General features: G+C 42.4%; 1 protein-coding gene across 1 annotated transcript in view; it reads left to right on the forward strand.

The window, feature by feature from the left end:
- The window catches only part of LAMB4 (laminin subunit beta 4), a 42,906-nt gene that overhangs the window by 9,465 nt on the left and 12,883 nt on the right, over positions 1-20,558 (forward strand). The window contains exons 6-24 of the mRNA XM_031048318.2: positions 554-617; positions 1,164-1,378; positions 2,202-2,322; positions 2,974-3,162; positions 4,186-4,365; positions 5,146-5,255; positions 5,733-5,812; positions 6,791-6,941; positions 7,852-7,983; positions 8,693-8,878; positions 10,032-10,153; positions 10,887-11,007; positions 12,121-12,298; positions 13,632-13,775; positions 14,008-14,239; positions 15,827-15,984; positions 17,418-17,642; positions 18,774-18,994; positions 20,214-20,310. Coding sequence (XP_030904178.2) covers positions 554-617; positions 1,164-1,378; positions 2,202-2,322; positions 2,974-3,162; positions 4,186-4,365; positions 5,146-5,255; positions 5,733-5,812; positions 6,791-6,941; positions 7,852-7,983; positions 8,693-8,878; positions 10,032-10,153; positions 10,887-11,007; positions 12,121-12,298; positions 13,632-13,775; positions 14,008-14,239; positions 15,827-15,984; positions 17,418-17,642; positions 18,774-18,994; positions 20,214-20,310 — 2,926 coding nt within the window. The remainder of the gene's footprint in view (positions 1-553; positions 618-1,163; positions 1,379-2,201; positions 2,323-2,973; positions 3,163-4,185; positions 4,366-5,145; positions 5,256-5,732; positions 5,813-6,790; positions 6,942-7,851; positions 7,984-8,692; positions 8,879-10,031; positions 10,154-10,886; positions 11,008-12,120; positions 12,299-13,631; positions 13,776-14,007; positions 14,240-15,826; positions 15,985-17,417; positions 17,643-18,773; positions 18,995-20,213; positions 20,311-20,558) is intronic.

The following is a 20,558-nucleotide window of genomic DNA, read 5'->3' on the forward strand; positions in this document are numbered from 1 at the left end:
ATAAGTTCAGATCATATGTGTCTGGGTTTCTGGAGCTGAATGTCTCTCATCAGTATCCCTCAAATCCACTTACACACATTCTGAGACATGAGGTATTATTGACTTTACTGAATTAAGTGTTTATTTTATTAGCACTGTATTTTACCCTCAGTTTCACACTCAAATGACTTCATAAAACAACTTGCACAAAACCTTCTAGCGCTTTTTCCTGGTTTCCAAATTCACACTGAAGTGCCCGTTGCAAGAGACCTTGAGTCCCCATCTGCCTCTGCCACTAAAGGCTTTGATACATTTGACGGGTGCTCATTCCATCTCTACATCACTGTAGGGCATTGTTTTTACTTTCTCTTGACACATCAATCCACCAAAAGGTCTCTTTGCCTCACTTAGCCAAGGCCAGGTTAAAAGGATGAGAGCACTTGCTGAATCAGGGCCACAGCCTTGTTCTTTTCTTCTAGGTGCTCATCAGTACCTAATGGTCTCAGCTGACAGACTTTATATCTGAAAAGAATAGCTTCAGTGATCTATAGAGCTGCATTAATTTGTTTTGCAGGTTGTTTTAAAAGCTCTGGACCCCAGCTTTGAAATAGAAGATCCATATACGCCTTATATCCAAGGTAGGGACAGTACAGCTTTTCTCCAGCAATACTTTGCTGGTGTTGCTTTTTTGTACACTGAAAGGGTCAACAGCTCAGTTGGTGCAAGTTAATGATATTGAAAAAAGTAGCTAAAGATCTTAGGAGATATCTATGTTAATTAAGTAGAATGGGCCAGTCTTGTTCTTTAGCCCTGAGATCAAACAGCATAGCTCTGCAGACCTCATCCATGTAGCTAAACTGTCTGTCTTTCTGGGATCAGGTGGCCCAACCCACACTGCTTTTTCGGAACAGTCCCTAAGGTGTACATGAACCCAAAAAGGCTGGGAAAATAGGCTGGCTCCAGCCAGAGCCACACCAAGGAGGGTGCTTGTGCTTACGCAGCTGTGTGCCACGGCTAGGTCCATGGCTTGGCACTGTCCAGGTTACTGCTCTCAGCCAAGATCAGATAATTTTTACTATTTCTTCAGTATGAGGGTATTCTTGGATGACTGATCCAAGCTGAATATTTAATACTGTTCATTTTCAAGTGAACTTGGCCTCTTGATTTTTCTTTTTTCATTCCAGAGCTCATTACATTGACAAACCTAAGGATCAATTTTACTAAACTCCACACCCTTGGGGATGCTCTGCCTGGAAGAAGGCACAGTGAACCCCTCGAGAAGTACTACTATGCTGTCTATGAGATGGTTGTGCGGGGCAGTTGCTTTTGCAATGGCCATGCCAGCCAGTGTGATCCCGTGCAGAATCTGCGGGGAGATGTCTTCTATCAGCCTGGGATGGTGTGTCATTAACTCTGTCTCCAACAAGGGCAGTCCATACCTCATATCCTGGGGAAAAAAGGAGGTGGAGGGCGGGAGAGGAGGGAAAAGCTCTGACAATCTTTGTATTGACCATTTGCAACTCTAAGTTGTAAAATGTTTCAATGCATCTTCTTCCTTTAAAACCCTGGGCTGGACTGCTCAGGTTTCAGAAGAGAAGAGAAGCTAGCTCTTTGTTGACAGTAGCTGGTGTTTCAAAAGCAACTGGGACAAGACTTGTTGATAATAGCAGAAAAATACCACAGCTGTAATGGTGCAAATGTAATGCAGCCTGTGGTGTGTGCAGACCTGAATGGCCAGTCCTTGGGTGCATTCCACACTCCAGCTGGGCTCAGGGGCTTTGCAGCAGGAGAGGAGCCATAGGCATAAAGAATGGTTGATAATGCAAAGCTAACCCATGAAAAATGGATTATTAAAAAATAGAGGAACATGATTGTGAATTCTTTCCCTCTGAGAACAAGAGGGATTTTTTTTTTAACTCCTGGAAAATATGTATCTCAATTTAGAGAAATGTAGGGGAAGAGAGAGAATTTAAAAGGTCTCCTCTCCTTTGCAATGTTTAGAAGTTCGTTTGTTTTTCAAAAATGTTGCTCAATGCCTTTGGAAAAAAATTGGTTAAAGTTTGCAGGTATTCTTCAGACCTTTTACTCACGTAACTGAGAATTATGTCAGCTGAGGGAGCCAAAGAGCTTTGAATTTTCCTGATCCTTCTGATATACCTCAAGCAGATATCTTCTCCTCTCTTCTGTCCTCTCACCTCCTCTCTGTTCTCACCATATTGCAGGTCCATGGGAGATGTCTCTGCCACCATAACACTGAAGGTTTGTCTTGTGAGAGATGTAAAGATTTCTACAATGATGCTCCTTGGAGGCCAGCTGAAGGGACACAGGATAATGCTTGCAAACGTAACTCAAACATATTCTTTTCCTTTTTTATAGCTCAGGGTGCAGCACAGTCCCAGCCCAGTGTGTAATGGGATGGCTGGATTGCTGGGAGGGAGACTTTTCCATGCCTCACCTAAAAACAGATGGATTTCTATATCCATTAGTGCTGTGTTGTCCTACAAGGAGAGCTTCATGGTCTTTTGTTTAGATAAGAGGGAAGAAACCTAACAAACAATAAAGAGAAAAAAAGCAACTAATACAAAAACAGGTCATCCATTGGTTTGCATAGGGTCTTTCTTGTGAATAAAAGAAAAATTTAGACAAGGCTGAATTATTTATTTTCACAATAATGGCTAATGTTGGATATACAAGGATATTAGGGTCTGTAACAAATATTCAGCTAGATCTTTCTTCAGTGGAGCAGTGTTTTCTCCTACATATCCAGCCCACTCACCTGCATGGTATTTGCAAGTATAGGGCCCAGCTGTGTTTCAAGTATCCAGTGTTTCCCCTCAGCTGTAAAGCACTAGGCCTGGGAAGCTATGATCTTGCTGGGCACTGAGATCATGGAAGTAACAAGTAACCCTGTGTTAAAGGTGGGCAGCAATAATGGCAAGACCACAGTAATGGGAGTCATGGTACAAAATACTCCACTGTTTGTTTTGGTTTCAGGGTGTAACTGCAACGGCCACTCTGGCAGATGCCACTTTGACCTCGCCATATACCAGGCCAGTGGTGGAGTCAGCGGTGGTGTTTGTGAGGACTGCCAGGACAACACTACAGGGCAACACTGTGACCAGTGCAAACCTTTCTTTTACCAGGATCCACTCAAAGCCATCTCAGACCCTCAGGCATGCCTTCGTAAGCTTCCCTTTATTACCTTCTGTAAGAATGACTTAAACCAAGGTGGTTCTGGTTCTCTGTGCTCTGAACCCTATGACATCCCCAAGCTTAAATGTTCATATGGTTGTAAAAGTGTTACCAAACCTGTAACATCCAAATTGCCTTATAAAGTAACTGCATGACAGTTTCCTTGAACCTGCATTGTAAAAAGAGCTGCATGTTCCAACTCATTGCTAAGCTGAGCTTAGAAACCCAGCAGGGCTACTATATTTATTGAACAACATTAATATAAATATGAATAGCAGTAGTGCTGTTGCTTCTGTGGTAGTCAGAGATTACAGAAGAGGTGTGAAATGATGGGAGGAGTAATAACTGTTGTTAGATAACCTGCCATATGCAAGAAAAAGAGTCTTTCAGGCATGAAAGCCCTTCTTCTGGAAGATGAGTTAACTTCAGTATTAACATAGGATGGGAAAAATCCTCTGAGTATAATTTCATTGTAGTAACTAATTGGCATCAAGTCTTCAAGGAGCCAAGGGCTGATTACCCAGGGGAGTGGTGTGGTCAGCTCTGCTGTGAGAAATGGGTAGTGCCTTAGGGAAAAATGGGATGCATCAGGAAGGCAGTGTTCCATGCTGAATCCATTGCTTCCAGTAAATAATTCAGCCATAGCCAACTGGAGGTGTGGTACTGCTGCAACCCTACAGCTTTCATGAGAGCATCCCCAAAAGTATGGGGCCCACTCCTCCCTGAGTATTCTGAAGAGGGTAGGGAGTGGATGCATGATGCCTATTTCTACCCAAACAAAGGGTATATTTCTACCAAAGGAAAGACTGTAACTCTTCTCCAGAGAAAAAGCAGATCTTGGAAACATAATATTTCTTAACAGCTACTGTGCATTAATTGTAAAGCATCCAACAGCAAGCACAGATGAACATCTCTACAAGAACCCTGAATTTGTGTCTACCAGCAGCTCTGTCATTGAATTTTTGTGCTTATATCTTAATGTGCTTTTTTATGTCTCCTTGGCCATGCCTGCAGCCTGCAACTGCAACCCAGAAGGTACATTGCACAACGGCATGTGTGAGAGCCACACCAACGCTGCTCTAGGAACGGTCGCAGGGCAGTGCCCTTGCAAGGAGAATGTGGAGGGTGTCCACTGTGACCAGTGCAGGGCCAACTACTACGGGCTGAGCAGCAGTGACCCTCTGGGTTGCCAGCGTATGTAAACCACCTTTTATTCTTTTTTCCAAAACATTTTTAAGAGATGGAGGTAGTTGGATGCACACAAATACCCAGGTACCTCCTATAATTTATTGTTGGTGTAAAGTTCCTTGTTCAGCATCTAAGACTGAAAAGATACAAAATCACTTGCAGAAAACATAGTATACTATAACAGATCAGACTTTTGTCGATAGAAGGATTGTTAAATATGCAATTTAGTTGAAAAGGGAGATTCTAAACACGTGAAAATTATGTTACCATCAAAATCAGCATAAGGCTGAATGAAAAGCCGCGGTTAGGCTGTTAGGATAGTTGGACTGTGTACTGCACAGTGGAGTGTGTAGGTAACAGGAGCTGCTGTCTTGCCATGAGAGCTTTCAGCCAGCTGTTCCTCTGAGAGAGGTTCACTGACAAACATATCCCACCCCTACCCAGGCACACTGTAGGTTTGTGAGCATGTTAAGTCTACAGCATGGTACTCGGCACTAAGCGACGTGCAAGGACTATGTAGTGTGGATCAGCACACAGCACATGGCAAACCAGACTGGACTTCTGCCAGTGCCCCTGCTCCCTCCAGAGAGTGTATCCACTGAGGAAACAGACCATTCCCCAAGAGCAATCTGAGAGCTGTGGGGTGACAGGGCAGGTCCATCTGTAGAATATCTGTCTGGAGGATGGAGACTGTCTGTCATGTTGATGCCACATCTAAAAGCAAAAGCCAGCCCTGCTGCCGTGACTGGGGCCAACAGAAGTAATCGTGTATTTCCCTCCCTGTAGCCTGCAACTGTAATCCTTCCGGCAGTTTGCCTTTCTCCATCTGTGATCCTGCCACGGGAGCATGCCTCTGTCAGCGATTCACTACTGGACGGCGCTGTGAAAAATGCCTAGTACGTACTCAGCTTTTGTTATTAGCTCTGTATGCGGGTTTAGAAGTCTCCTCTGCCATCTCCCACTTTTTCATTGCCAGCAAAGTAAAAAGTTAGTCAAAATTCAAAAGAATTTTGCATCTTCATGTTCTCATTTTGCAAAAGAACACATCTGGTTCTTTTGAACTCTCGGAAACATTTGTGCAATCAAATTGCCCTAGGAGGAGCACTTCCAGGAAGGAAAGGAAATGCAGAATCATGTCCTCAGGCCATCTTTGCTGTTTAGAGAGCAGCTTGCTTGCACAAATGGGTAAATATCTGGCTTTTCTTGCAGTGGCTGAGCACCCAATACAATCTGGGAAGAGAAACAATCTCTCATGGCTAAACACAGACAGCAGGAGAGTAGTGCTCAAGAAAAAAGTTCATTCAGGGGAACAAGTTCTGCTGTACTTCACATAGTTAAATATTTGCTGTAAAAAGTCTTTCTTTTTATCCCAGGTAGGATACTGGGGTCTTGGCAGCAGTTTGCATGGCTGTTCTCCATGTGACTGTGACATTGGTGGATCCCAGAATAATTTGTAAGTTAATGTTCTTCAAGTTCTTTCTTTGTTTTGATTTTTACAAACTCTTGGGCTAAATTTTCTGGTTAGATTAATACAGTCTCAGTACAAATGGGAAAATAGACTGTGGACATAATTTTATCATATATAAACAGTATAAAATCGGGTTAGCATCTTGGAAATTTACTTGTGATAAAGGGGTTTATCTTCTTCCTTTGAAGTCAACTTCGAATCGGCTTAAGCCAGGGTTTGTTTAATAACAAATATAAACTGCGTGACTTGAGAGAACTAGAGACCCTAATATTAATAGAAATTAGAAGTTAGAGGTGACATTTTTAACTTAGCTTCCTACATCTACTTCGAAGGCTAGAAATATCTTATTTTTTTACATATAGGCTCCTATTCAAAATATATAATTTTAGAAGCAAGCTTGGTTTCAGTTAGGCTCCTCCAGAAGTCTGTTGGGCAGGGTCTTTAGGCACAGCAGCACATAGTCCAGTGCTGTAGAGCAGCTCCTTGTGACCAGGCAAATCAGAGCTAGTAATCATCTGGTGTGTTAAATAAGAGTGTAAGTATATGAAAACTACCATATCACATCAAAACAAAGGGCCTTCTGATCTCATGTCCTACCTCCAAAATTGCAGGTGATAGATGATTAAGGATAGTGATAGATACAGAAACAGATACTAGAAATGGATACAGGGATAGATAGTAACGGATGCTCAGGAAACAAAGGGATCTGTGCTTCAGTTGTGGAATGGACAGAGAAAGACAAAGCATGTCATGTCTCCCAAGCAATACGAAAGTATCACTGACTAAATCCAGCATCGGAAATGGAGGGGCTGAGTGGCAGGAAGAAGTTTAACAGGGCAGGCAATCCAACCATGGAAGAAACAAAGCAAAGCTGAAGCAAGGGTGGAGCTGAGCTGCTGTCATGCTGTTAGGCCCCAGCCATGCTGCACTCTGATGTCCTCTCTTTACCAACTCTCACCCCAGGTGCTCACCAAAGGATGGTCAGTGCAAGTGTCTTCCCAACATCGTGAGCCGCCAGTGTAATGAGCCAGCACCGGGCTACTTCTTTTTACCCTTGGATTATTATATTTATGAAGCTGAGCACGCAAAGCCCCTTTCTGGCTCAGCACCCTTGGTACGTAGTTGGCTTTTTAGGCATGTACTGAGAGGGGATGTATGCGATGGTGGTACAGGAGCCGAGGCTGAGGATTGGAGCCCTTGTTCATGGAGCATACAAAGCAGTGTTTTAGCAGGAAGGTCCTTTGACCATCCTCAGTTCATCCTTGTTCTTCATGGGCATGACTATTCTGTAACTGTGACTCTTACCAAAGGACAGTCACAGGTAACAGGCGTGACCTACAAAGCTGTCCTTGCTGCTTTTCAAGTGCTGGCTGGTCTAGCATAAATTAGAGAAAATAAGTTAGTTATCTAAATTACAGGAAAGTGAGTTGCCAACAGCTATCACGAGCTGTGATATTTCTGGGAATCTCCAACAGAGGAAGAATCAAATTCCTCTCTGTTCCATTGGACTCCTTCCTGCTGCCTTATATAATGCACTGATTGCAGCCCAATTTCCTCGAGAATTTGGCATCCATCTGGAATGTTTTTAGAAAAAATAATTTTTATTTATTTTTTTGGCCCTCAACATGGAGGTAGTTGTTCCCTATGCAGAGTACAAGTCTGGAATGCATCCCTTCTGATGCCTATGTTTTTACTAACATTTCCTTTTCAATGTGTTGTCCAGAAGTTATAGAGAAGGAATAATAAAAGATATGTTTATTTGCAGGTCACATCCGCAAATATTTAGCTATAATCGCAATCAGTAATCAGCCTACTGTCCAAAAATGAAATGGAAAGCAGATGTCTGGGACAGCTTGTGAAAGGAAGTGCAAGTTAATTTTAAGGGAGTGAGGGAAAAGGGTTTCTAGCAGAATTTCACCCAGCAAAGAATAGAGCTTTGTTTAAGAATGTGGATTTTCATGTAGCTGTCTACCTACCCTTCAGAACTGTTGAGACCATGCTGCCCATCTCTCATTACTTCATAGGTTAAACCAAGCACTCTTCCAAGGTGTGACATCTACTTCCGGAAGCAAGGCTATGAGTTCATGATTGAAAATGGAAAGATTGTGTTAAACAGGAGCAAGATACGAAGCATAAGAAAATCTGGACTGGAACAGGTAAATTGGTTCTTGAGTAGTTGCTTAAGGGTACCCCAAATACTAGAATTTTATTGCAACAGAGGGCAAGGAAATCTCTAAGCACATGGGATTCACAGTCCTGGATTTTACAGTCCCGACACCGTTGTGCCAGACAATTTGTAATTCATACAGACAGGTTTCCTCTGCCATGTCCAGTGCCATTTTAGACTGAGGTCTAATAATTGTTCAGAAGAGCACTAATGAAAGGCAATTTTTGTTTGCTTGTTTTGATTGCAAGACATTTCCAATGTTTTCCATTTACTAACAAGTTTACCAAGACATTGACATGGTATCTACTGCATTTAAATGCTGTCAACTTTGTCACTCTAAGTATTGACATTTATTTTTTTCAGCTTATAATGAAAAGTTCAGCCATGTATGAAATCAAGCTTCATCTGTTTAAGGTTTGCAATGTGAATGCTTGGAGATGCCATATATACAGAGATGGATGGACTATTCCAGTCCCTTTCATTCCTGTTGTTGCAAAGCTATAGGAAGCTTTTCTTTGTTACCCTAAGCATTTGGGAGTGTTCTTAGACTGTTGATCTCGAGCTTGTTTGGAAAATGAGGCTGACTGATGTCCAAAATAAGTAAATAATATGGCCAAAATAGTTTCTTTTTTTTTCTGAGTTTGTTTTTTTGTCATTTGACTCTGTGAGTTGTTGAAAATGCTAGTATGTCTTTGCAGGGTGTGATGCAGTTTGGACAGGACTTGGCTGTGCTGGTGGTTTTCAGGCAGCCCAGCGCTAATCGGTCTGTTACGTGGACAGGACCTGGCTTTGCCCGCGTTCCCAGTGGAGCTGGGCTGAGATTTGCCATCAACAACATTCCCTTTGCTATGGATTTTGATATCGCAATCCGTTACGAGCCTGAGGTACTCGTGATGTTTTGTGTGTCCTATGATGTGCTAGATGCATGGTCCATTTTGTCAGTAATAGGATGCAGCAACTTGTGCCACTCTCTATATTTAAAATTAAAACAGTTTGTCTTTTTGTCCTTACCAACCAAGTAACATGGCCTCCATTGAGCCTCTTTAACCCTTTCCAGTGAAATCTGAAAAATCAGCACTACAAGTGTTTTCTGAGCATCAGATCTCAGCTTCTGGAGTTCCTCTTTAGTACCTTTGCTTGGACCAGACTTCTGTTTACAAATCAGACACATGCAAAATGCATCTTCCTGTAGATGGGCACCTGTATTTCTAGCTGGAAGTTTCTGGACAGGAAAATGTGCACAGGCAGGAATGATTTGAGTAGAAATTACTCCAGAGCTTTTGCAGACATCCAGCTTCACAATGGCTCCAGATGGGCTCTGAGTTGTGTGAAAATCATAGAAAAATAACCAAAATGTTACATTTTTGCCTGGGAAAAGTTTCTCAGTGATGAAGACATGTCTAGGGAAACCTGTTAACTCAAATCTGGTTAAACCCAAGACAGCACTCATGTCTTTAAAAACACAGGCAAGTGTTTTACTAGTAGCAGTGTTCGTACATGCCTTGCTTTCAGCTCCATGGGACAGTCCCACCACTCAAGATCCTCCTTCTGTGTATTGTATTCTGTTCTCTTACTGTCATTCCAAGTCAAACAAAACTCCCAGGGTCTTGAAACATGAGAGCAATTTTGCAGTGGGCTGGCTGCTGCTGAGCTTTTTCCATCTAAGAATGTTTGACTTTTAAAGACTTATTACAATGTCTTTTATGTTTGTTATTACTTATTAGATGTGAGAGGAGGCAAATAATGAAGGATATCTCCGGGACAACACTGCACTGAGAAAGGAAACAACTCCAATGACTTTAACAGAGCTGTTTCCATTTGGACCAGCTGAGGTCCCATTTCCGTCCCTGCTCTTCAATAGCTATTGCAAATACAATGCATTTTCCACAAATAACTTTTTTTTAGTCCTGTAAAGAACAAAGAGAATCTGTTTTGTCACTGTAGTGTGCAATCATTCAGATGGCTTTCATTAACCCTGGCAAAGAGAAAGTTTTTCAGATGTGAAAAATGACCATAATGTTTGTCCTTTGTTTATAGTCCTTGGAAGACTGGCTAGCAAGTGTTGCCATCCAGCCCACTGGTACTTTGTCAAGTCAACGCTGCAAAAACAAGGGCCTTTCACAGGAACCTCATGCATTGCCTCTCCCAGCCACAAAGAGGTTTGACTATTCCTGTCCTTTTGCCTGTAGATTTTCTATGTAGAAATCATTTACTGAAGCACAGTATTTATTACACTGAATAATAAATGTGTGGGAAACTGGGAATATTAGAAACACATGTGTGGCCTTTCCTGTTGCTATCACACAACAATACCACGTAAGCTCTAAGGAAGAGTAATGCTCCAGTTCTCAGCCTGGCAAAGGTTTGTCCAAGCCAGGAAGGTGGCCTGACATCCTACTGGGGTTAGTGGTTGCTTTGACAAAGATTCTACTGCAGCTATTTCAAGTATAGAGAGAAAATATTGACTTAAAGTCACTGTCCTGGCCTGTTTTCAAAACCAGCTTTTCATCTTGTACCTATGTAAAGAATAGAGACAAGCCAAGAGGATGTGACCAAAGTCTTGATCAAACAGGGACAGAAAAGTACAAATATGAACAGTGAGTTGCAAACCCCTTTGCTTGAAGCAGTAAACCCTGCCATTCTCAATTTAATCTCAGCAGGTTTTAATTGCTCCTGGTGAATCGTCCAGGCAGAAGTCATGAAGCTTTCCTAAAGCCTGCAAGCAGTGAGGCTGGGCGTGCTCCCCACATCAGCAGGGATTGCTTGGGGGTGCAGGCCTTAAGGTGCAGGCCTTAAGATGCTGGCACAGAGGGAAGGGATTGCTCACAGCACCCTGTAAACTTGCTTTGTCCCAACTCCTGGCTATAACTGTGCTTTATTTCTGCTAAACAGGGTTGCACTTCTGCAAACTCCAGTCTGCCTGGAGCCAGGAACAGAATATTTTGTGGATGTGTATTTTTCTCAGTCCTCTGCCTCTGACCCAAAGGCCAAAACGTTCATCTTGATTGACTCAGTGAGTAGTTCTGTCACAATTCCCTTGAGGCTATATTTATACCAGTGGGATTTTTTTTTACAGTTACTCAAATTATTTTAAAAACACTTATAGCTGCCCCCTCCCTGGCAGTGTTCAAGGCCAGCGTGGACAGGGTTTTGAGCAACCCAGTCTAGTGCAAGGTGTCTCTGCCTGTGGCAGGTGTTTGGAGCTGGATGATCTTAAGGTCCCTTCCAACCCAAACCATTCTATGGTTCTATAATTCTATAATGTGTTTTAATAGAAATCAGGGAAGTGTGCTGCTGCTTACCTCCACTGGCACTGTGTTTGCGTGGTTTTGTATGGCAAGACAGAATTGCATCTGTTTTGATTTTCATGGAGCAATACCAAAATAGCTCATCAAGTCATACTTGTTGCATGTGTTAATGGTCAGAGTATGTTTCTCTATCTGTTGCTCATTTGAGCACACTCAACATATGCTGACAAGATGCTGTGGTTAGGGATATAAATTCAGGCAGTTTTTCATCACTTGGCTTTTTAAAAACATTCAGTAATTTATCTGAATCTAGTTAAATCATGGATATATTTAAAGATTACATTGGAAAATTAAAATTAGTTCTGTACTTTCCTGGGAATCAGGTCCAGCCAGTTCCCAAGTTTCCACCAAGTCAGGAACTGGGTGTTAGTTTTGAGTTCTTCTTGAAAAAAATATTTTTAAGTCTACTCCTCTAATTATTTCTGTAGAAGTGGACCTGACAAGGCCTGGCCATACTTGGACACAGAACCTTCAGCTGAATTTTCTCTATATCAGTAGTATGAGTGAAAATTTGGGCCAGATACTCCTTTTGGAGTCATCAGCATGGCACCTCTTGGAAGCAAAACCAGTTCTGAACATATATCTGAGGTCTTATTATAATCTGACTTTTTTATACACAGTCTCTTTTATTTTAAGAACTCAGGGAATGTCTAGACCTTCAGAATATATGTGAATTCAGATGACTGAGGAGCACAATGGCAGATTTGGAAACACGGTGCTCCAGGCCTGTGTCCTTGCAATGCGGAGCACAGTAAGAGAATGTGGGAAATTCAGTATATCTAAGCAAAAATATTTTCTTTTCCCCCTTAATGCCAAAGCTTGGACTTATTCCCAGAATCAGCTCCATGGAGAATTTATGCAGTGAAAAGGATTTAGATGAGTACCAGAAGTATCACTGTATTGAAATTGCATCAGAAGTTGGACCTCATGTCCTGCCTGAAGCGTGTGCACGGCTCATAGTGAGCATGTCAGCCCGCATCCACAACGGCGCCGTGGGTAAGGAGCAACCTGCACAGGCAGCTCTTTTGGACAGTTATTGGTTTTCCCTTGAGTTTGTAGGATATGTTGACTGGGAAGCTCTCAGCCCCTGGTGTTGTAGGTAAGTGTGGGATGTATGGATGTACAAGACACATCCCACTGAACCCTGAGTGTACTGCAAGCACTTTTTGTTGTCATGGCTTTCAGAGTCCATCACACCTGATAAGCTTCATGGAGCAGCATGACAAGGAACATAGCAGTGGTTGCATGTTTTCTGAAGAGCATTTCAATCAGATGCAGCTTTACCAGATGACCAAAGCAGTAACTTTCTTACTTTTCCAGCTGCTATAAAATGATAAAGGAGTTTTTAAGCCCTGTCCTTGAATGGTGCAGGCCAACTGAATGCACTCCAGACCCCAGGCATGATGGCACACAAGCTGACTGACACGTTGGAAGAGATTCACCAAGAAAACCTTAGTTTTCTCCCATCAAGAGAGTAGTGGCAGGTGGGGTTTGAAGCCCCAGGCATTTTTCTGGACCCACTGCAGAAAGGGCAGATGGGATTGGTGGCTCAGGAGACATCTCTGGTGTTGGACCCAGAGAAATGGAGCTCCTCTGCACCTCCAGTAATAGGAAGAGCCTTTCTGGGCAACTTCAGTGGCCAGCTCCTTTAAGGGAGCCTTGTCTCCATGGACCAAATAACATCTGCTTGGTTTGGGCTATTTTTAGAAGGACCAATGCCTCATTCACACGTTATGTGATGTGGTCATGGCTATGCAGCCACAAATCTCCCTCATGTAAGTTTGAGTTGTGCTGATGCTGACTCCTCATCAGCCTGATTCCCATAGTGATGGGATTCTCCCAGTGAAACACGGCAATTTGGTTTCTAGCACTAGCATCTGAGCATCCCAGACAAACAACCTCTGTGAATTAGCAGACCAGCTACACTCAACAAGTTAGTCCAAGGTGTCCAGAAAGCAACAAACTAAACATACGCAGGCTGTCTAAGCTCTGCTTGCAGGTTATGTCCAGTGCTGCAGCCAGACACTGATTTATGTCAAACCCTTCTAGACTTCAGGATATCCCCATTTTGGATCTACATTTAGAATGCCCTCTTCTGTCCTATCCCAAATATGTGCTGAAGGCAGTGCCCTGAATGTAGCAGCTCCAACACCAATATACCATTGCCATCAAATAATCCAGTGCATGGCCATCAGTGGTTAATGAACCCCTATTGAGAACAAACAAGCTCTTTCCTTACTACTTTTCAGTGTAAAACCTGCAAGTTTATGACTGCAGTCATTCTCCTTTATATAAGCAAACCTGTTTTGATTTTCTTTCCACTTGGCAGCCTGTAAGTGCAATCCCCAAGGGTCACTGAATGCCAGCTGCAGTAAACTGGGGGGCCAGTGTCAGTGCAAAGCCAACGTTGTGGGACGTTGCTGTGACATCTGCTCTGCAGGCAGCTATGGCTTCGGCTTCCACGGCTGCTACGGTGAGTACTTGACAGCCATCACTGAAACCAGCACCAAGACCTGGCTCCTCATGCATCCCCCAAGTTTTTAGAGCTTTGAATCCATGATTATGTATAAAGCAATATAAAAAATATTTCCACAAATACTGACTTTTCAATCCCCACTACTCGCACTGCCATTCAGCAGTGTCTGCAATGAGTGGGGCTGGTGGGAATATGTTCAGGACACAGCTTTGCTGTTGGTGTTTTCCAGCATGTGAGTGCCATCCGCAAGGCTCGCTGAGCACACTGTGTGACCAGATGACAGGGCAGTGCTCCTGCCGCCGGGAGGTGGATGGCCAGCGCTGCAGCCGATGCCTGGCTGGGTATTTTGGGTTTCCCTACTGTCGTCCTTGTGTGTGTAATGGCTTTGCAGAGCTTTGTGACCCAGTGACCGGTGTGTGCCTGAACTGCCGGGGGTTTACAGCTGGAGGCCACTGTGAAAGGTAAGTTGATGGGCAGGGCTGCCGAGCTCACTCAAATACTAGTGCTCTCTGAAACATATGTGTACCTGGGGCCCATCTGCACGCCCATGAATTCATTGGTGACCTTAACTGGAAACACATACCTAAACCTAGGATTAAACTAGGCCTAGCTGCTGAATGGCAGGTACCTATCGTCTTAGCAAATGCTTGTGGGAATGTGTGTGCATGTAGTGCCTGTGGGGGGACTGCAGGCAGAGAGTGGGCATGCAGCACTGCAACAAGTTCCCTACATGAAGGCATTTGAGACATGGGTGCCATGGCACCATGTCACTGCATGTGACATACACTGACCTCTGCCAGCTTTTAAATTGCCAAGGGGCTAACCTCTTGCTGAATACTCATTTTAACACCTGCAATTATCTCTGAGGAGCTTAAATAAACATAGCATTTTGCTGGTTTGTATTAGTTCCATATGACCAGCAAATAACTTTTCCCATATATTCCAGCTCCATTCAAAACTGTGTTCCCCTTTTTAATTCTATACACTGACAGCAGCATCTATACACAGACATCAGAGTTAAATTCATTAGCTATTTAGTTTAGTTTGGCTGGATTGTACCTTGTAATTTACTTTTAAGATGATTTCCCCAGGAAACCTACTGAGCTTTTCTTGCAGAGTTTTGGACAATACAGCCTTTGGCTATTGTGCTTGTAGGTGGCAAATAGACTGAAAGTGGGAGACTGAAATACTCGTTGCCCTGTGCCTCTGCAGGAGCTCCAGACCCCAGGATGAGGATAATAGAATAGCCAAGACTTTTTGCCTGGCTCATATGCATAAAGAGAGTTGTCTTCCCATTTACCATAGTAAAGCAGATAAAAGACTGAGGGTGCTTCAGAAGCTGCTGCGTTGTCACAGCTGTGGGGCCATGGGGATCCATGACTTAGAGGCAGTGGTGGCAGGCAGGGTAGCAGGGGTGGCTGAGCCCCCAGGGAGCCCTCAGAATCACCCTTTCCTGTCTGGGTGACAGCACAGCCACCACCACCTCGAAACAGCTATCACTCTGGCTTTGCAAAACATGTCAGGCAGAGCATGGCTAGTTTCAGTACATATGCTGTATCTAAAATATGCAATATTCTCTGAATGGTCTGAATTAATCATGGCTTTTTTGCCCATGCAAGGACTTTCTAATGTCATGGCAGCCACTCTTCGTGTGTGTGTGTGTAAATAAATGAATATATATGGTGACAAGAATCTTTTACATGGCAGCTTTTAGCTGTGCAAAGCATGTGTGATATTTCATATGTATATATATATATTATCATTTAGATTAAAATGGTTCCAGAGCAGGTAAAAGTCTTCAGAAAAATTCCTTGAAAAGAAGATGTGGTGTATTTTGTTGGTTTTTTTCTGCATATTTTGGGAATGCAGCTCTGATTTTCCATTTTAGAACACCTTTGAAGCTTGCTATACCTGTACCGATTAATGGGATAGCATTACAATGACCTGGAATGTTAAATTAACTATACATACATATAAATTAATTCACTTCCAGAGACTGAATGGAGCATTTAGCAATTTCTGCTGCTTTGTGTTGACTGCTTTGACAGGTGCATGGATGGCTATTATGGAAACCCTCTGAACAGAGAACCCTGCCGCCCATGCATGTGCCCAGAGGAACCTACAAGTAATCGGTATTTTGCACATTCCTGTTACCAGGATTTCCAGTCTGCACAACTAGTCTGCAATTGTCTTGAGGGATATTCAGGTACAAATCAAAATAAGGTCTGGGTTTGATTCTATTAAAATTAATGTAAGAGAGTAAAATTACCATCCTCTGCCCATCATCTGCTCAGAAATGACAAGTGAAGTAATGGTAAGAAAATAGATAAGAAAAGTTAACACTCAGATTTACTGAAATTAGGTGGGGAAGTCCTGACTGAGAAGAGCTGGAATTGTGCAACTAGGGTTTGAAAAAGGGATTCACTTACATGAATACAGTGAAGCCATTAATTTATCTGATGGCACTCTGTGGAAACCTTTCCAGGAGCACTATATTAGCATGATGGAGAGAGGGGGGAGAACTGCAGTTGCTTGCTACCTCTGAAAAACAAGCCCTGCAGGCCCAAATCAGAAAGAACAGAGCAGCAAAAGGACCTGAAAAGATTTTCTAATCAGAGAAAGTCTTTGTTCATGTAGAGACATTTTGCCCAAAAATAACTGCTTCCCTGTTCAAATGGTCACTATAGAAAGATCTCCAGTGATAGAAGCAAACCCTAATAGCAAACACTGCCAAAAACTGAACCAATGCTGTCATCTTTACTTAGGCCAAGTTCCATCATAAGTCAAGAGCAGCTTTGCTTTAGTAATTGCTAAAGGGCCACAGTGATCCTTGTTGGTTCTTACCCAAGGGACTTCTGTCGTTACAAACCACCACAATCCTCAGTTCTGCATTTTATTCCTCCTGCTCCTTCCCAGCAAGGCTCTTGGTCATCACTTCTGTGGCATTCTGTTCACTTCCTCAAAGATCATGGTCTGGCCCTGTGTAGCATGGTGAAAGAGCAAAGTCCTTGGTTGAGAATGAACCAGTGGATGAGGTCTTAGCAACACCAGCCTGCCCAGAAAGGTTTCTGAGATGCAGAGAGGTAGCACCCCAATCAGGGCAAGCATTGGGGTGGTGTGCAGGAGTAATTTCAATGCCTGCAAGCAAGGAGAGAGCATCCCAGAGCTCATATGACCTCCTGGGGATCCTCCACTGTGTTACAGAAAGGAGGGCAGGTCTGCCAGATGCTGGGTTACTCCAGGAAAGGGCACCTTCCACCTCCCCACGCTGCATGTCAGGGTGAAGGCCCCAGGGAAAATCCTGCAATATGGCCTGACTGCTGCCATTGAAAGGACTTTGCTGAAAAAAAATGTTTAGAGGTGTTGTGTGAGGGAGTACCTATTTACTACTACTGAAAGAACTTCCTTGATAAAAACAACTTGGGACAAAGAGAGCGTTTCCATCAGATTTTATTGAAAGAGATGTAATTTAAATGAATCATAGGATTAAAGGGCAACAGTCTCAAGCATGTGGATATTTTCTACTGGAAATGTGCATTTGAACAGTCAGGTTGAATCTTTTAATAGTATTACTGGAAATTACATGTTTCACTTGAATTCCCATCAGCCAGCAAATATTTTTACCTTCCTCTCCGACAGGCAGTCGGTGTGACGAGTGTCCTAGTGGGTTCTACAAAAACCCAGGCAGCCCTGGTCTTGACTGTGCACCATGTCCCTGCAATAATAACATTGATTTGACAGACCCAGAGTCCTGTAACAGGATCACTGGGGAATGCACCAAGTGTTTACACAACACCCATGGAACAAACTGCCAGTTCTGCAAACCAGGATATTTTGGCTCAGCCCTTGATCAAAACTGTCAAAGTAAGTAAGCAACAGCACTGCAACTGTGTATTGCTACCCCCCCAAAAAAGCAAAGAAATTAGGCTACAGGAAGGGGGTAGCCCTTGGAAGGACAGTAAACCCAAAGCGAAACAATGGAGCAAAACACAAGAATACTAAATATATTTATATATATACAAAATATATAAATCAATGAAGCAAATAACTGTTAATATGGCATCTTTGTCATCCAGGTCTCATTAAATCTCATACTGAATATCACTCCTAGGAAACATTTACTTGTAAAATGAAATCATTGCTCTCTGTTAGAAAGATAAATGTTCATTCAGCCCATTGAGGAAGGAATCAAAACTAAAGGAATCAAAGATGGTGGCAGGGGGGTTGCAACTAGATGATCTTAAGGTCCTTTCCAACCCTAACTATTCTATGATTCTATGATTGTTTATCCATGTTGCTGGCTAATGCCAGCTAAGCAATGCTCAGTTAACCAGATCATCCCTTGCTGAGCTCCCTGCCTTACCAGTTGTTTCCATTAAGTGACTACTAGAGTGAGACTGTTAAAGCAATTTAAAAGGCTCCATGACACTGTCAGTAACTCCTCATTTTTAACAGAAAGGCAGAAGTGTATGAAAAAGCAAGGCATAAGTTTCTTCCCAATGTTTCTCAAGGACTATGTTCACAAAGGTACCTGACTGAGGCTCTAATTTCTTCAGGACAGACAGTGATATATATTTTCAAGAAACTCTTGCTGAGAGTCTCTAAAACACAGTTAAGCCCATTCCTTGTTCATTCTTGGAAGATGTCCATTAGAAATGGTTGAGCAACAACTGTCTCCTCACAAGGAAGGCTTCTTATCTTACTTGTCTTACTGGCATTTCCCACGCTGGATAGTGCCTACTGTAAATCAGCTCCTCTTTACCCAACATATTTAACATTTCTCACTATGCCTTCATTTTTTGTGCCTGTATTAAAAGTACTGAATGCTCCCAGTAAGTTTGCTTGAAAAAATGTAGAAGCTATTATAGAAAGATAGGTAAACTGCATGAGATTAAAAACATGTTCAAGATTACTAGAAGTAAACTTACAGCACAGACTTTATGTACAGCTCTGATTGTCCATCAACTGTCTGTATTGTTGTTCTTCTTTTTGCAGAGTGCACATGCAATCTGTCAGGTGTTCACCCTTCTATGTGCCCAGGGGGGGATGCAGCCTGTCTGTGTGACCCAGCCACAGGAGCTTGCCCTTGCCTGCCCAACGTAGTGGGCATGACATGCAACCAGTGTGCCTCTGGGTACTGGGACCTGGCTAGTGGAAAAGGATGTCAGATCTGTGATTGTGATCCAAAAAACTCCCAAAGCAACCAGTGCAACCAGGTGAGAAAATTATTCTGCTTTCTGGAAACCTGGGTGGTTGTGTTTTGGTGTGGCACAGTGGGGGGGGCGTGCTTCTTATAAATGGTTTTTGTCATGCTCCCTCAAAACAAGTAGTCTTTAGAAGTTTGCAACTGGTGCAACCTGCAACCACCCTTAGAGTTATTAGATCAAATGTGCTCTTTTGGTAATGTGGCTCTGCTTGTAAGCAGTTTCCCTTTGCCTGTATGTTTCTTTGTCAAGTGGATCTTAGAAATACTTAGTAGGAAAACTTCATAGGAAAATACTGCCTTGGAAGTATATGTATAGGCAGGAGGGAAGTTCAGGCTTGGACCCAAGAGTCTTATGAGTATTTTTTAAAGTGTTTATTTTAATAAAGTAGCAGCTGTGGCCATTAAATTAATTGTGCCTCATCTATCAGACTGCTAAAATATTTTTCTCATCTTTAATTCCTGTGCAATTTTTAGGGCTAGAACATGGCATAAATAAAACAGTTTTAGAATAGAGAGGTAAAATTGCAGTTCTGTGGAGTCAATAGCAATTTTTCTATTGATTTCAGAGCACTTATCCCAAGCTCTTGCTGATGTACTTTCACATTTTCCTTTCAATATGCTTTCTGTTTGTTCCAGTTTAGTTAGTAGATTTATAATTTTTCCTAGCAAATGTAGATCTTAACCTCAAAGAACTACTACTGCTTTTCCAAGCTATACCAGTTACCAGAGCTGTAATTCCCTGCAGTTTAATTTAATAGCTGAATTCCAAAATAAATTCTCTAGGGCAATGTGCATAATGTACCCTTGAGGTTTTCAGTTACAGTTAATATATTATATAGTTAAAAGTTGAAATGTTAAGATGAGTACTTTGCCCCAGCAAGAATATGAAATTCATCTGTTTTGCTAAGAAAAATAATCTTCTCTCTTAAGTCAGAGGATGAGTTCTCAAAGAGTATCTGTAGGCTGGAACACACAAAATCCTTCATCTTAGTAAAGTAAAGCCACTTCTCAAAGTCCATTTTGTTTTCACATCCTTGAGGAACAATATGGGAAAGTTGGGCCAATACTTTATAAACCATGGTGTTCAAAGACCACATGCAAGCAGTGTCACTGCAGTCCTCATACATCTATATGGCATAAGTCACAGGGAGAAAAAGAAAGCCAGTAAATAATGTATATCCAGCCATATGACTTGGCAGGAAGCTATTTAATTCTAACTGTCTTTACAGCTTACAGGCCAGTGTCCATGTAAGCTAGGTTACAGTGGAAGATGTTGTGATGAATGTGAGGAAAACTACTTTGGCAATCCCCAAGCACATTGCATTTGTAAGTATTACTGAGAGGGGACAACCGGATTAGAAACTGCCTCAAAAGAAATGTTTGTCTTTTATATTCATAGGGAAGACATAACATACATATAAAAAAGAAAGCTTTCATACATTTATGAGTATGAAATGGATAAAAGTGTTTATATTATTTATCTATATCGTTCTTTCCACGGTTGTGATGGGACCATGGAAGTTAGAAATGAAGAAGAGCCTTTAACCAGGCAGTCCACTTTGCTCTAACTAGAA

The sequence above is a fragment of the Melopsittacus undulatus genome, chromosome 5 (assembly GCF_012275295.1).
Source record: "Melopsittacus undulatus isolate bMelUnd1 chromosome 5, bMelUnd1.mat.Z, whole genome shotgun sequence".
Taxonomy (NCBI): domain Eukaryota; kingdom Metazoa; phylum Chordata; class Aves; order Psittaciformes; family Psittaculidae; genus Melopsittacus; species Melopsittacus undulatus.